Genomic DNA, 15487 nt, shown 5'->3' on the forward strand with positions numbered 1-15487 from the left:
ACAATTGAACTTACTGGTAATCAAAGAAATATAAATTCAATCTGCAAGATAACTTTTTTTTCTTGCTTATCATGTTGGCTAACTTTTTTTTCAAAGATAATAATGGATGCTACTGAGGGTGGGTCATACCTTACTGGTGAGCATCTAAATTTGCACATCTGTCTGAAAACCAATTTGTCAGTATGTCTTAAATGGCTTCGAGATACTTATACCCTTTGACCTAGTAATTGCCAGTCTAGGAACCTTTCCCAAGGTTGCAGGGATGTTGGGGTGCTCAGTGCTGCTTCTGGCATGGACCCTGCTCCACCCCACCGCCCAGCAATACTTTCTTCACCTTCTCAGTCTTACAGACTCACCCAGGATATTGGAGACAATACTGCTCAGAGCTGTAAAAGCTTATCTCCAGAGAGAAGGGGAAGCCTCTCTCTGTGACTTGGGAGGGTTTTAAAAGCTCACCCCCAGCCTGAAGAAGGGGCAAGCTCACTGGAGGGTGAGGGGAAGAAATTATGGCCAGAAGCACAAAGGGCTGTGAGCCTGGGAAGTGAGAGTGGAGAGGGAAATGAGACCGAGACCATTCTGAATTAAGGAAGGGAAGTGGGTGAGAAGAAAGCGGGGACATGCAGAAAACAGGATACACATAACAAAATTCTTGTTGGATGGAATAGGGGTGTGTTATCCTTTAAGTTTCTCTATATTTTTAATTTTTCCAAGTTAAATGTAAAGTTATTTATAATATCCTAGTTTTATTTTTTCAATGCATAGAAAAAAGACTGGAGAAAAAGGGGGGAATATAACTTTGAAGAAAGTTTTCATTTGCGGATTTTTCACTCATCTCTCATCATCTGCGAATACACGTTATCAGTCAACAATGGCAAGGGTTTCCAAACTTTGATGGCAGAAAAATGTTACATTAAGAACTGCTATCCACTCACTTGACTTATTCCCTTGGACTGGGGAAAAGATCTGTGTGGCCTGGGTGAATAATCGACCCCTGCCCCAGCTGCAGTCTTCCCTCCAGGCAGTGAGCATGCTGGATGCCTATCAAGGATGGTGGGGAGATGGCGATGCTGGGGAACATGGTGGGGCGGGTGAGTGAAGGGCCACTCTCATAAACAACAGCTTGTTAGTTCTCAGAGCACTTATGTTGGGGGCCCGTTTTGAGACCCCCAGTCTACTCTGAAGTTCCCCCATCTGTCTCTGGTTGACCTGAGGTACTCTGCTGTGTGTGTGTGGCGGGGGCGCAGGGGGGGAGACATGGCCAGTGGGAGGGCAGGGAGCGGCCTTAGTGCAGGTACAGCCCCCTGGTGTCCCTTCATGCTGTGGGCAACTTTTTGAGCCCTCAAAGGTCACAGAAAGAGGAGGGTCTTTCTTCTGCTTGGGAATGGCCTTTCTCTGCCCAAATGTTCAAGCATTACCAGGCAGGCAGAACCAGGCTCTTCCCCAGACATGAACAGTCCTTGAGTCTCTTAAAACATGCGAAATTGGACCCCGGGCTGGAAGGGGTGGACAAGGCCCACAGCTGATGTCCTCCTCCAAGGCTGCTACAGGCCAGGCCAGGGAGAGGGAGGCCTGAGCTGACTGCACAGTTGTTGCTGATTGTAGGAACTACACGGTGGTGAACGCGGAGAAGGGCCTCCTGGAAGTGCAGCGCGTGAGCTGTGCGGGCATGAAGCTGAGCTGCCAGCTCAAGGTCCAGAACTCTCTGTGGACGGCCACTGAGGTAACCACCCCCCTGCAGGGCTCTCATCGAGGTGGGCGACACCAGCCCCTGGGGGGTCCCATTTAGCAACTAAATATGCAGGACACCAGGTACATTTGAATTTCAGATTTAACCCCAGCCCACAACTGTGAGACCCCAGAGCAATGCCAGCAGCCCTGTGAACAAGCAGCATATCTGGGATTCAGCTAAGTGTCAAGTGCAGAATCCCGACAAGAGGAGAACCCCAGCAGGTTGGCGAAGTGACTGGGTTTCTTATAACATTACCTGTCTACACAGCAAATCCACTCAGCTCTGAGGCCTCGTGCCTTCATGTAAAAAGGTCAGCAGAAGGCGCAAGGAACTGTCTTCTGAGAACTCCAGAGAGGAGTGCCCCAAAACAAATGCTCTGAAGCTACTGGGTGGGGGTGTATGAACTGGTGCAGGCTTTCCAGATGGCAAGTATGGTTCAAATATGCATCAGAAATCTCAAAAATATTTGTACCATGTAAGCCTCTGCAATTTTAGCTTTAAGAGTTTGTTCTAAGGAAAAAACCAAGACACGCACACACACTCAGACTAGATAGGTGTATAAGAATGCTCATTCCAGTATAATTCATAGTAGTAAAGACTTGAACAGAATAAACATCTGACAACAGATGAGCCAAATTCTGAACGATAGACATGCATCATACCCTCACAGACCAGGTGGACAGGGCCTCTGCCTGCACTGATCATCCTGGGAGAAGAAAAGTGTGGAAACAGCATAGAAGTGTGGTCCCACTGTTGGGAACACGCACACACACCAATACCCACGGAAAACTGAAAGTCTGGGCCCCAAATCCCAAAAGTGGCTTTCTCTGGGTATTGGAGTATGGGCGATTTTGTTTTTCTTCAGTATATTCTGTAGTTTTCCAAGTTTTTACAAAGAACAGAAATATGAAAACAACCAACCAGAAAGCCTCAATAAGTTACTTTCCAAGGCGTAAAGGGCCTTCTGAGACGGAGTGCACCCTAGGAACCGGCAGGCCTGTTGCAGCCCAGCTCTCATGTTTTTTTTGTTTGGTTTTCTTTGGTTTATTAAGTCTTTATTGAATTTGTTACAATATTGCTTCTGTTTTATGTTTTGGTTTTTTGGCCGTGAGGCATGTGGGATCTTAGCTCCCTGACCAGGGATCGAATCCACACCCCCTGCGTTGGAAGGCAAAGTCTTAACCACTGGACCGCCAGGGAAGTCCCCCGGCTCTCATGTTGACTGTCTCCTCCGCAGGACCAGAAGATCTACATCTACAGCCTCAAGGGCATGTGTCCCTTGAACACGCCCCAACGGGCTTTGGACACCCCAGCCATTGTCACCTGCTTCTTGGCGGTGCCTGTTATAAAAAAGGTGAGGTAAGGGGGAGGTGGTGCCTAGGTCTCTGATTCTCCCTTCCCCATTCCATTGGGCGGGTGGGGAGGGAGCAGAGCCATGCTCTTCTGGATCACCAAGCCTAGGTCACAGTCAGCCTTAGAGAGATAGGAGATCGGGGCCATCATTAGTGGGCTAAGTGGAAGGCTTGCATTCTGCATGCATATGCCACAGACCCAGTTCAGGTGAGATGCTTTTCTGGTGCAACTGGTGTCAAGGAGCATTTGCATGTGTGCCCTTCCCCTTCTGAGAGCAGGGACCTCAGGAGCCTGGCCCAGCACCTCCCACAGCCACTTGGTCACCGGGCCCTGGCAGGCTGCCACCCCTGTCAGACAGCCAGCTCCCCTCCCCCTTCAGCTCTGCCTCCTCTGGAGTGCTCAGCCTCAGTCTCAGAACTCAGTCCCTCTTTGTCCAGCATGGCCCTGAAGACTCAACACCTCAACTTCTAGCCCCTGCCTTTCTCAAATGAGTCTGCGAGTGGTGCCCTCCCCAGCCCTGGGCCCCGGCAGGGCTGCTGATCCTCAGGATCAGACCCAGCCCACAGGGCCGGCCAGGGCTCACCCCCCGCTGCCCCCTCACACCCCTCCCCACCCAGCACCGCACTCTGAGCAGGCCCTTCCCTCCAGAATTGACCCTGCCGCTCAACACCTCTTCCTCTTCATTTCTGAAGATCAAGCGCCATGACCACCCCCCCAAGAAGCTGCCCCTACCCTCGCCCCAGCTCCTCAGTGGCGTCCCCAAGGCTTCTCTGGCCTCCAGAACCCCTTTGTGGGCCCTGAGGCCCCTGTTTGTGCAGCTCCCTGCTCGAAGGGTCATTATTGGTGAGGCTTCGTTAAAACATGTCGGCTATTATCATCTGATTCCAGTTCTCCCACCTGCAAAATGGGTGTAAAAGAGATTGAGAGGAGGATCTCTGGGCATAACGTACCCAAATCTCTGGGCCAGCGCACTGAGTAAATTTGAGCATTATTACTACTTCCTGACAATCGTGAAATATACGTACTCTCCTCTCCACCCCTCTACAGTTTCATTTCTTAAGAAACTGAGATCAGGGACTTCCCTGGTGGCTCAGTGGTTTAGAATCCGCCTGCCAATGCAGGGGACAGAGGTTCGATCCCTGGGCCAGGAAGATCCCACATGCCGCACACAGAGCAACAAAGCCCGTATGCCACAACTACTGAGCCTGTGTGCCACAACTACTGAGCCTGTGTGCCACAACTACTGAAGCCCCCGCACCTAGAGCCCATGCTCCGTAACAAGAGAAGCCACTGCAATGAGAAGCCTGCACACTACAACAAAGAGTAGCCCCCGCTCGCCACAACTAGAGAAAGCCGCACGCAGCAACGAAGACCCAACACAGCCAAAAATAAATAAATAAATTTATTTATTTAAAAAAATAGAAACTGAAATCAACCTTAGAGTCATTTTTGACTGTGGCCCCACGGGCAACTGGGGAGCTCGGGACCTGGTTGCACTGAAGCACAGAACTCAACACAAAGTGTTATTTAAAGCCATGGCTGGCCAGAGCCCCAAGCCAGGGCACCACCACCCACTCGACCGGCTGGAATAAAGCTGGCTCTGTGCAGAGCCTCCCTGCCAGTCTGCCCCTCAGAGGCCATGCTGCCCTGTGGCCACGGATGACAGACCCCTGCATTCTTGCACGCACACATCCACACCCATCTGGGATGTGGGACTCACCGCCTGGCTGGGGCCCAGAGCCGGGACTGATAGAGACCTTGCTCCTATTTGCTTTGGCTGTTTTCTTTCCTTGAATCCTGAAGGTGGATTTCAATAAGCTAGAGGCTGGTTCACTCATCACCTTGGATAGCCCAACTTCCCAGCTCCCAACAAGGGGACTTTCTGCTGCTCACCCTCCCTGGCACAAGGCCCACGTCTCTGCTGTCTCCCAGCTCTGGCTTTGTTCTCCTGAACTCTTCCTGGCCACCCCCCAACCCCACCCAGGCATCTAGGCTGCTAAGCTGCTCTCCATTCCCAGCTCCGCACGGATGCTCCGAGGAGGCCTGGGCTGGGCCCAGCATTCAGCACAGTCTCTGCAACTTTGGCCTCTGCCTGATGACCTCTGGTGGTTGTAGAAGAGCACATGCTTCATTGAGGGGGCAGGAGACACCCCAAGACCCCATCATTGCCTAAACCACAGGCATTTCAGAGTAGATGTGGTAAGCGGGGAATGTGGCATAGTGGCCAAAAAGTGCCTCCACAAGAGGGTTGAATTTGGAAGTGATTTCTTCAAGAATTAGTTCAGCAGCATGTGTTGTGACTTGAGCATAAAACTGGGGGGAGTCACAGAGGTGACTGGGACTCAGCCCTTCCCTGTGCAGGCCAGTGCCGGGGGCAGTGGTGGGCACGCAGACCCAGGCCTGCTCTTATGGAGCACCCGGCTTGTGGGGCAGCAGGCAGGAGGCCAAGAGCAGACCCATAGGGTGTCCATAACTGCTGTCACCTTAAGGAGCAGATTTCAGGGGAAGGAGGGCGCCACATCCTGCCTCAGAAGGAGGCCCTGGTGACCTGAAGGAGAAGGCAGCTCCCTCCTGCTGGCATTGCAAGAAGCCCAGGTTGGGCTTCCCCGGTGGCGCAGTGGTTGAGAGTCCACCTGCCGATGCAGGGGACGCGGGTTCACGCCCCGGTCCGGGAAGATCCCACATGCCGCAGAGTAGCTGGGCCCGTGAGCCATAGCCGCTGAGCCTGCGCATCCGGAGCCTGTGTTCCGCAACAGGAGAGGCCCGCGTACCGCAAAAAAAAAAAAAGAAACCCAGGAAGAAAAGCTGTGTGGTCCAGGCAACATGTGCCCCTTGCTCGGGTGCCATGGACCTTTTTCCTGCTGCTCACAGGAGGGGGGATGGGTGTGGCTTTTCTGGGCCTGAGCTGCACCTCCTTTGGGAGCGTACCCAGAAGCTCCCGCTGGCAGCCGCTGCCTTTTTAGGAGCTGGCTTCTCCAGGAAGTGCTGGTAGAAAGCGCATGCCCACCTAGAGTACATGCAGAGATGAGTCTTGCACCGACTGTTTCTGTCCCGGGTGCGCGAGACGCAAGGGCATCAAGCATCCCTGTCTTCTCCCCGCAGAATTCCTACCTGGTGCTGGCAGGCCTGGCTGATGGGCTTGTGGCGGTGTTTCCCATGGTGCACGGCACCCCAGACCACAGCTGCTCCTACCTGTGCTCACACACAGCCAACAGGTCCAAGTTCAGCATCCCAGATGAAGACGCGAGGCAGAACCCCTACCCCGTGAAGGCCATGGAGGTGGTCAACAGTGGATCCGAGGTCTGGTATAGCAACGGGCCGGGCCTGCTGGTCATCGACTGCGTGGCCCTGGAGATCAGCAGGCGGCTGGAGCCCTACTCAGCCCCTTCGGTGGTCACGTCAGTCGTGTGCGGCTCTGAGTGCCATGGGGAGGAGGTCGTCTGGTGCCTGGACGACAGGGCCAACTGCTTGGTGATGTACCACTCCGCCACCTACCAGCTGTGCGCCCGATACTTCTGCGGGGACCCCAGCCCCCTCAGGGACGTGTTTCCTGTGCACCCAATGGGCCTGGAGCCCCTGGACTGCTCCACAGCCAGCCCGAAGGAGCCCAAGAAGGACTGCATTGCAGACATGAGCATCATGTACAGTGAGGAGCTGGGCACGCAGATCCTGACCCACCAGGACTCGCTGACCGACTACTGCTCTATGTCCTCCTACTCCTCGTCTCCACCCCTCCAGGTGCCCACATCCCTTGCAAGCCTACCCTGCTCCCCCGCAAGCTCTTCCAGCTTGCCTTTCTCCACTGACTGCGAGGACACCAGCAGGCTGCTCGAGCCCACCACGGGCTCTGACAGGTCTGAGCATGACCTGAGCCCCGTGGATGGCGAGGCGTTCAGCCAGCACCTGCAGGCTGTGAAGATCCTTGCCGTGAAAGATGTCATCTGGGTCCCCAGGTAGGTTTCCCAACAGGGAGTACCATCCTGCACCACCCACTGCTCTTGCTTTGGGGGCAGAGTGAGGGGAACCTTAAGGTACTGTCAAGATCCATCAGGAGCTATTCCCTCTCTTCTGGAACTGGAGGGAATCTCTTTAGCAAATCTAAGAAGGGCTGCACGAAAGCCCATCAGCCCTCCAGAGAACTCAGGGCACCACAAAGGAGAGCCACGGTCAGGTTTCCTACTGGGAAAGGCCTCCTCGCCCTGCTCCGGGGCCCTCTCGGTAACTCAATCCATTTGCAGAAGCTGTGTTTGTTCCCGTGCCTTTCTGCACACCAGCTCTGTTTCCCTTGGAGAGTACAGCCCTAGACAAACGGTTCCCCTTCTGGGTTTTGGTTTCTTAGGCGTGGTGGAGATGTTATCGTCATTGGCTTGGAGAAGGATGCAGGAACCCAGCGGGGCCGAGTCATCGCTGTCTTGAAAGCCCGAGAGCTGACTCCGCACGGGTAAGACTGAGGGCAGCTCCTAGAGAACCCAGGGTGTGGCATAGGGAATCGAGGTCTCACTGCCACCTCCCTGCATGATGGCCGCCACCCTTCTGTCCTCCACCAATAAACATGGTGTCCACCACTGTGGCCATAGACGGAGGACAAACAGGCAGCTCCTAGGCGATCAGCAAATACCAGCTGAACCGGCCATCACCCACTGGTCATGGATGCCTGTTTTTGGGGTGCCCAGAGCACCTGTGGACCAACTGCCCTGCCTGGGGTATGCCTCCAAGCTCAGCTGCAGTTGAAATGGGGATCCAGTTGATTCCCCGTCCCTCCTGCCAAACAAGAGAGCCCTTCCTGAGGTGCCTCTCCTCCCATACAGCACCAGGTGAAGCCACACAGCCAGACCACACCAACCTTTGCCATGCCTACCCTCGCCATGCCCATTCCCAGGCTCAGCTGTACCCATCTGCTGGGGGTCCCACCAGGAGGCAGGCCAGACTCCATTGTGAGGGTCATGCTGGGCAGGACAGCCTGTCCAGACACAGTCTGCCTGAATATAGAGATGGGAGGCTGGTGCCAGCCAGTGTTGGAGTCGTCAGGCAGCTGGCAATGTCCACACCCCCACTTTGCTGAGTCCCACGTGGTTAATCTCCCTTATGGAGAAATCGCATTCAGCCTGTTTTCCCCAGAGTAGGATGATGACAAAGGAAATGTCTATGGCACCCGGGCCAGTGACCCTTGCCCTGCAAGTGATACTGGAGACAAGACCTGGGTTTGCTGCTGAGCACCAGCTGAGTTTGTGGGCGGCAGTAGTTCCCAGATCGCAGGTCAGGCTTCCAGGGAAGCAGGCAGGTCTGTAGAGCCCGGGTCTGTTGACCTCAGAGTGCCCACCATTAGTTCCCCTGAATTTTCTCCTGGTGTTGTTTTTCCTATTTGCCCCCCAAAGACAGGTTTACCAAGAGCCAGGCACACTCACTGTAGGGAGTAAGCAGCCCAGGCAGCCAGCAAAAGGGAGGCCAGCTTTTTGAGATGCACCTGAGACGTGTATTCCCTTGGCAAATAGCTACCAAGTGCCCAAGACATGCAAGGCCTGAGGAAGTGGAGGCCCCTGCACGTTCCAGTTTACATGCTGGCCTCAGTGCCAGGCAGGGCACACGGCAGTGTGTGCTCGGAGGTGGGACACACAGCCCCGCGGAGGCCCAGAAGGAAACTTGCAGTGTATGCCCGGATCATGCAAAACAATCCACAGGCTCAAAAAAAATGTACATAGTTAGGACTTGTTGGTACAGGTTTTTTGCCTAATATATTGCCCTGTATTTCTTAAGTATGTGGAAACTTAGAAAGGGAGAAGAATCATGCCTGGGCTGGGTGGCAAGGAAATTGAGTTAAAGCTTAAAATCTGTCATGGACCATTGATGAGCAAGAATTATTAGGTAGAATTGATAATTCTGTCCTCCCTCAGCATCTGCAGGGGATTGTTTCCAGGACCTCTGCAGATACAAAAATCCGAGGATGCTCAAGTCCTTATATGTAAAATGACACAGTACAGTCAGCCCTCCGTATCTGAGGATGCCAAACCTGTGGACACAGAGGACTGACCATTTTTTCTGGGCTCTTTGGGGTCTGAGGTGCATTAGGGAGGATACCTGCTCTGAGGTGAACCTGAAATGATGCCCTAGGCCCCTTTTTAGGCTTTAGAAAGACTGCCCACAGGCTGGACCACAGAGAGAGAAGCAGTGTGTCCCAGCACATTGGTGGTGCCAGGCTGGGGTGCACAGATGCCCCCTTAATCAGGCTGTGTCCTCCGAAAAGGTGCAGGGTGAGGGTCACAGCCCCGACCAAGTGGGTACCCCTGTGGGTTTTCTCAGACCCCCTCTCTCTGCAGGGTGCTTGTGGATGCTGCCGTAGTGGCAAAGGACACAGTTGTGTGCGGCTTTGAGAACGAAAAGCTGGAGTGGTGCCTGGCTGTCTGGAGGGGCTGGGGCACCCGGGAGTTTGACATTTTCTACCAGTCCTATGAGGAGCTGGGCCGGCTGGAGAATTGCATGCGGAAGAGAAGGTAATTCATGTGAAATGAGCATTTCTCGGACCTGGACAGCATGGGCCAGCAGCCTGACCTCTCCACCTGCAGCCTGCAGCCCTCTAAAGACCCAGGAGGCAGACTGGGTTCTCCTCTGAACCACTTGCTGCTAAGAAGTGCTGAGAAGTTCCCACCCCGCCCAGGTTGGGGGGGTTGAGGGTTCTCCTATCCTAGGGCTGAGTTCCCTGGATACCCCCATCCCCCCAATGCTGGTTTTACAGCCCAAGGGAAGATGGTGGGGTCTGATTGGGCCAAAGTCCACCTGCCTCTTCCATCCACTCTCAGGGCTGGGCTGGGTCACACGAAGTGGAGCTGGGCCTTGCTGGCATAATGGGCCTCCCCACTTTCACCCCCAGGTCTGGGGTGGAATTACACTAGGGGCTCTCAGTTGGGGAGCAGTTCAGGGCAGGGAGGGAGGAGGGCTGTGACCCCTGCCCCTTCCCCCGGTGGCTCACAGGCTCTCAGCACATTTCTCAAGCTCCTGAGTCCCCGGGGCCCGGGGCCCCGCTCGGGCAGGCTGAGATCAGATGTCCCCGCTTGGGAAAGTCTCTGTGTGAAAAGCCTTAGAAGGACCCCAGCGAGGAGCACTGCCCAATCTGGGGAATGAATGAGTTTCTTTAAGTGACAGGGCTGGAAAGCCAAGAGCCAACACAGGGCCAAGAGCACCAACTCAGCCTTTACATTCCTCTCCTGTCGACAGAAGGCAGAGAGACTCAATCATCAGGACTCGAGAAAGGGCCTGTGTTTACAGCTTTGTGAAATAAATTTGGATGCAGCTGGAGCATAAACCCTGTTTGCACATAATAATCTTGTTTATCACTTTAACAAGTTAAGTCATATCTCAATGGTTAGGACTCTGTGAAATCACATCGTATGAGGCTTATATCAAATTATGTATTTACTACGCAACACATACAGCAGAGTAAAAAAGTGAAATTGTTAACAGGGTGATGTATGGGTATGATGGCAAGAACTTTCATAAATTGCGCACACACTTGCATGTACGTACCTATGCACAAATGTTCACATCGTTATCAAGAGTAACCATTTGAGGCTGCTAAACCCAGAACAGGAGTGTGAATGTGAGATCATCCTCCAGTACAAGCTGTTGACCTTTTTCTAAAATTAAATTATAAAAATCAAACAAGATTTTGCTTGTGTATGTGGGCAAATGTGATTCCTTTCATCTCAAGAGTGAAGTCATGGCTTTCTGTCTGTAGAGTACATGTAATAACAGCGCAGACTCTTCCCACCCAGGCCCACTCACTGCCCCAGTGGAAGGGGCAGCCCCTCCTTGGCCCATGGCAAGGCTGCCCCTAAGCAGTTTCTGTGGGCAGAGATGGGCTGTGGTCTCCCCACTTCCTTTTAGTGGCCTCAGGGGGGCTAAGGGTCTGAGCCTCCCCATGTCACAGCCATTGGCCCCTCAGCAGTTTCTTGGAGGTCACCACTCCCCCTTTCTTCTCATCTTCGCACCCGATAGCTGCCTAGTTAACTTCTCAAATGCAAACTGGGTCCTACGCCTCCTCTGCCCCAAACCTGTGGTTCACATCCCCCACAGCCAGACTGCTCTGAGACACTCAGGGCCCCACGATCGGGCCCCAGCCTGCCTTTCCACACTCGCCCAGCCCCAGGACTAGCACAAGCTGCAGTGAGTGGAGGCAGGAGCTCAGCTCGTGGCCTCTCAGAGCCAGCTGAGGGTGCTTCTTCACGAACTTAGAAACCATACGGAAATGGTCCATGAACTTGAATACCTAAAACTTAGACACTTAAGTGGAAAAATTACCACAAACTCAAAAGATGGACAATCAGGAAAAATATATTTGTAACAAAAATGAGAGACAAATAGTTGGTTTATCTTTTAAACGAAGAGTTTGTACCTATCGATGAAAAAGAGAAAACGTGAGAGGAAAACAGGTAGAGGATATAACACTCAACCTCACCCAACAGTAAGATGATAGTCATGGAGACAAAAATAAAATGCTATTTATGGCCCTCATGTTGGCATCCACATGGAGCTCTGAGGGCACCAGGCAGAAGGACCAGCACCCGCAGAGGCCCTGTGGTGGGATGAGCTGCTCTGCTGGAGGGCAGGTGAGAAGTGGGTGTGGCTGGAGCATTTGGTGGGAAGGGAGATTGCGGGGAGGGCGGACAAGGCATAGCATCAGAGGCGTGGGTACCCATCAAAGCAACTGGGGTATTAGCAGGAGTATTCGATGATCTATTTTTTTATTTTTATTTTTTAATTAATTAATTTATATATATATATATATTTTTGGCTGCACTGGGTCTTTTTTGCTGCAGGCGAGCTTTCTCTAGTTGCAGCAAGCGGGGATTACTTACTCTTTGTTGCGGTCCGCGGGCTTCTCATTGCCGTGGCTTCTCTTGTCATAGAGCACAGGCTCTAGGGCATGCAGTCTTCAGTAGTTGTGGTGCGCGGGCTTCAGTAGTTGTGGCTCACAGGCCCTAGAGCGCAAGCTCAGTAGTTGTGGCACACGGGCTTAGTTGCTCCACGGTATATGGGATTTTCCCCGACCATGGATTGAACCCGTGTCCCCTTCACTGGCAGGCAGATTCTCAGCCACTGCGCCACCAGGGAAGTCCCTGATCTAACTGTCTTTAAAAATCACTTTGGCTGCTGAGTGGAGGATGGACTAAAGGGGAGGCACTCTACAATGGGGCCGCTCCTTCAAGGGCATTTGGGCTGTATCTACCTAAATTTCAAACACACATACCCCAAGACCTTACCTTAGCAGTCCCACTAAATATTTGATCCTTAACTTCTGTGAAAATGTTCCAAGATATAGAACAAGGATGTCACTGCAACATTGCTTATAATGGTCCCAAACAAGTGACAGCCTAAACCTCTATCAGGAGGGAAGTTGTATAATACCTGTATCTCCAATAGTGCCATACTCTGCAGCCTTTCAGAGACGGGGCAGTGCTAATGGTGCTGGTCTGACGTGTCCTCTGAGGTATAATAAATGCGTTGTTTTTATAAAAAGCAACTTGAAGTACAGTGTGTATAGAGTTACTACTTGCATTAAAAAAAAAAAAAAGTTGTACAGCTATATGTGCATGCACAGGGAAAATATCCTTGAGGATGCCCAGGAATCAGGTAGACATTTGTTGCCCCTGGGGAGGAGAACTGAGGAGTAAGCCCTTTATTTTTACTTTATACCTTCCTCGGCACTGTTTGAATTGTAAAATAGCCTTCTTAGGAAGGCTAAGCCAGGCTGGACCCAGGAAGGGCACACCTTGGCTTTGGTGTCAAGAGGTAATGGGAAGCCCCCTTATGTCCCCTCTCCTCCGTGGAGGCACCTGATCCCATCGAGGGGGTCAGGTTCCAGGGGCAGGGCCAACAGTCTGTCATGTCCTTCTGACCCCGGGGCCATGGCTGAACCAGAACTCACCCTGGCTGTCTTGCGGATGCAGGCAGAGTTCTGGGCTGAGGGCCGGGCAGAGGGACAGGCATGATGGGCTGGGGACGGTTGACCAAGATCAGTGGGCTCTGACCCCATTCCACTCTTGCCAAGAGCACATCCAGCCCAGTTGCAGGTCAGACTCCTCCCCTAGCGGAGGGCAGCCCAGCCTCTTCCTGCCCTGCACCTGGGAAGCAGCAGCCTTTCTGATGACTGGTTACCAGCTGCACCACCACCACCTTCCAGCACCACCGATTGCTCAGACCTGCAGAGTCTCTGCAAGGACCCTGCCTCGTGGCAGGGGGGCGGGGGGAGCACACCAGACCCCACCTCCCTACACAGCGCCTTCGAGGCTGGGAGTACATCCTGCAAAAAGCATTCAGTGAGCCCCAAAGGGGATGCGAGGTGACACGCAAACTCCCCCAAGGCTCAGGAAAACCAGGAAACATGGAAATCCTGCCCTGGAAGGATCCACATCTTCCAGCATGTCAGGGCCTGGGGCCTCAAGTTCTCTGCATCCCTTAGTACCTGACACTGTTTCCCACCCTTTGCAGAATGGAGCAGTCAAAGGGAAATGGAGGGGGTGTATTAGTTATAACAGCACTTGGAGAATCACAGAAACTGCTCACTGCACCCACTTCTGCTCAGTAACAGACCCTGCTTTTGTTGGTGCATCAGCTCCCAGCCTCCCTTACAGGGAGCGGTGGCCCTGGGACTGAGCTCAGCCAGGGACAGTGTGGAGATGCCTGAGTAGGGCTTGGGGAAGGTCCATCAAAGGGCTGACTCATCAGGAGCCTCTTTGACCCTGCCCCTGCCTCCCTGGTCCTTGCTGGAGCAAGAGGGCAGGGCTCCCCTGGGGGTGCAGGGAGGGCCTGGGAGAGTGATAGAGAGGCAGCCCTCCACGCCAGCCCTGGCTGCCTCCCTTCAGGCTCCTTGTCACCTCCTAGACAAGGAAAGTACTTTCTTGTTTAAGAAAATATTTTCCAGCTCTCTGTTACTAGGAGCCAAATGCAATTCATAAACTTTCAGGTACATTTTCCACTAGCCGAAACACAGCCCTGAGACCTAACAGGTAATGACCTGGAGCTGGTCCTAACAAGCATCTGTTCAACTTTGGGCAGAGGGACCTGAGCAACAAGGGACTGGAACATTCTGTGGCCAGACAAGCCTGAGAGCTTACTTCTGCATCGTGAGCGTTGGGTATGGCCTGTAGATCTTGTCCCTGGAGCAACCACAGTTACAGAGGTGGGTCTGGGGCTTCATCCTAGTTGTCCAAACGCCAAAACTAAGGCTGTGGCATCCTGCAAGTTTAAACCTTCTACCCCAGGCAAGCTACCCCTCCCCTGTGGCTCTGTTTCCTACTCCGTGACATGGCCATGACAGGTCTTACCCTCCGTCAGGTTTGGTTCGGGACCAAGAGAGATAAGTATGTGACAGTCCAGCCCCACTCCTGACCTAGGGCCAAGACTCTCTCCCTGCCCCCCAGTCATGATTACCATGTCCCCTACCTGGGATGGGTACCCAGGACCCTCACCCAGGGGGACACAAAAGTCCTCTCTGCGAACTGCTTAAGGGAAACACAAGTGGTTCTGTTCTTGTGAAACAGCCCAACTTTAAGAATAAATCTGTTTTTTTCTGAAGTATCAAGAAGACTTCTCCTAACACCTTTATTTGAGAATTGAGTTAAGGTGTAACACACATCACAATAGATGAAAGCTGGTGTATGGATGTTAAGAAGGCAATAGGAGGGCTTCCCTGGTGGCACAGTGGTTGAGAGTCCGCCTGCCGATGCAGGGGACATGGGTTCATGCCCCACTCCGGGAAGATCCCACATGCCGCGGAGCGGCTGGGCCCGTGAGCCATGGCTGCTGAGCCTGCGCGTCCGGAGCCTGTGCTCCGCAACAGGAGGGGCCGCAACAGTGAGAGGCCCGCGTATAACAAAAAAAAAAAAAGAAGGCAATAGGAATGTTTAGGAGTCCTGTTGGGAGCACATACTTTAAAAAATGAAATAGGAGTAATGAATAGGCACACAAATAAAATAAAATAAATTTCCACTTTGCCATCCATGGTCTGTGTCATCCTCAAGGCAATCACCAATGCTCCCCAATCTTCTGGGCCTGTGATCTGGCTGCATCTTCCACCCCCAGCCTTCAGGAGAGACCATGTGACTAGTTCTGGCAAACAGGGCATGGGGTGAGTGGAAGGAGTGCCCATCACCTGGTGTGAGAGCACTGCATTATCTGTGTGAGACCCTCCAGGGTGCTCCCCACTCTGTCTCCAGGACCTGCAGCTATAGTTGGTCATTGTTCAATCAGCCTGAGTCCTGGAGAGGTGACTCAGAGTGCCCCAACACCCCGCCATGGACACAGAGCAAGAGCAAGAAGTGAACCTTGTGGTTTGTTACCCAGGTTCACCTGGCCATCCTGCTTGATACAGGATGCCGACGTCCCATGCCCACCCCCCCCAGCAAACTCATA

General features: G+C 53.0%; 1 protein-coding gene across 1 annotated transcript in view; it reads left to right on the plus strand.

Moving 5' to 3' along the window:
* Positions 1-10723, plus strand: part of LRRK1 (leucine rich repeat kinase 1) — a 123112-nt gene extending 112389 nt beyond the window's left edge. Inside the window, exons 30-34 of the mRNA XM_060005516.1 lie at positions 1603-1720; positions 2967-3083; positions 6185-7035; positions 7422-7523; positions 9397-10723. Coding sequence (XP_059861499.1) covers positions 1603-1720; positions 2967-3083; positions 6185-7035; positions 7422-7523; positions 9397-9574 — 1366 coding nt within the window. The 3' untranslated portion in view covers positions 9575-10723. The remainder of the gene's footprint in view (positions 1-1602; positions 1721-2966; positions 3084-6184; positions 7036-7421; positions 7524-9396) is intronic.
* Positions 10724-15487: the final 4764 nt, after the last annotated feature.

Source organism: Delphinus delphis, chromosome 2, assembly GCF_949987515.2.
Source record: "Delphinus delphis chromosome 2, mDelDel1.2, whole genome shotgun sequence".
NCBI lineage: Eukaryota > Metazoa > Chordata > Mammalia > Artiodactyla > Delphinidae > Delphinus > Delphinus delphis.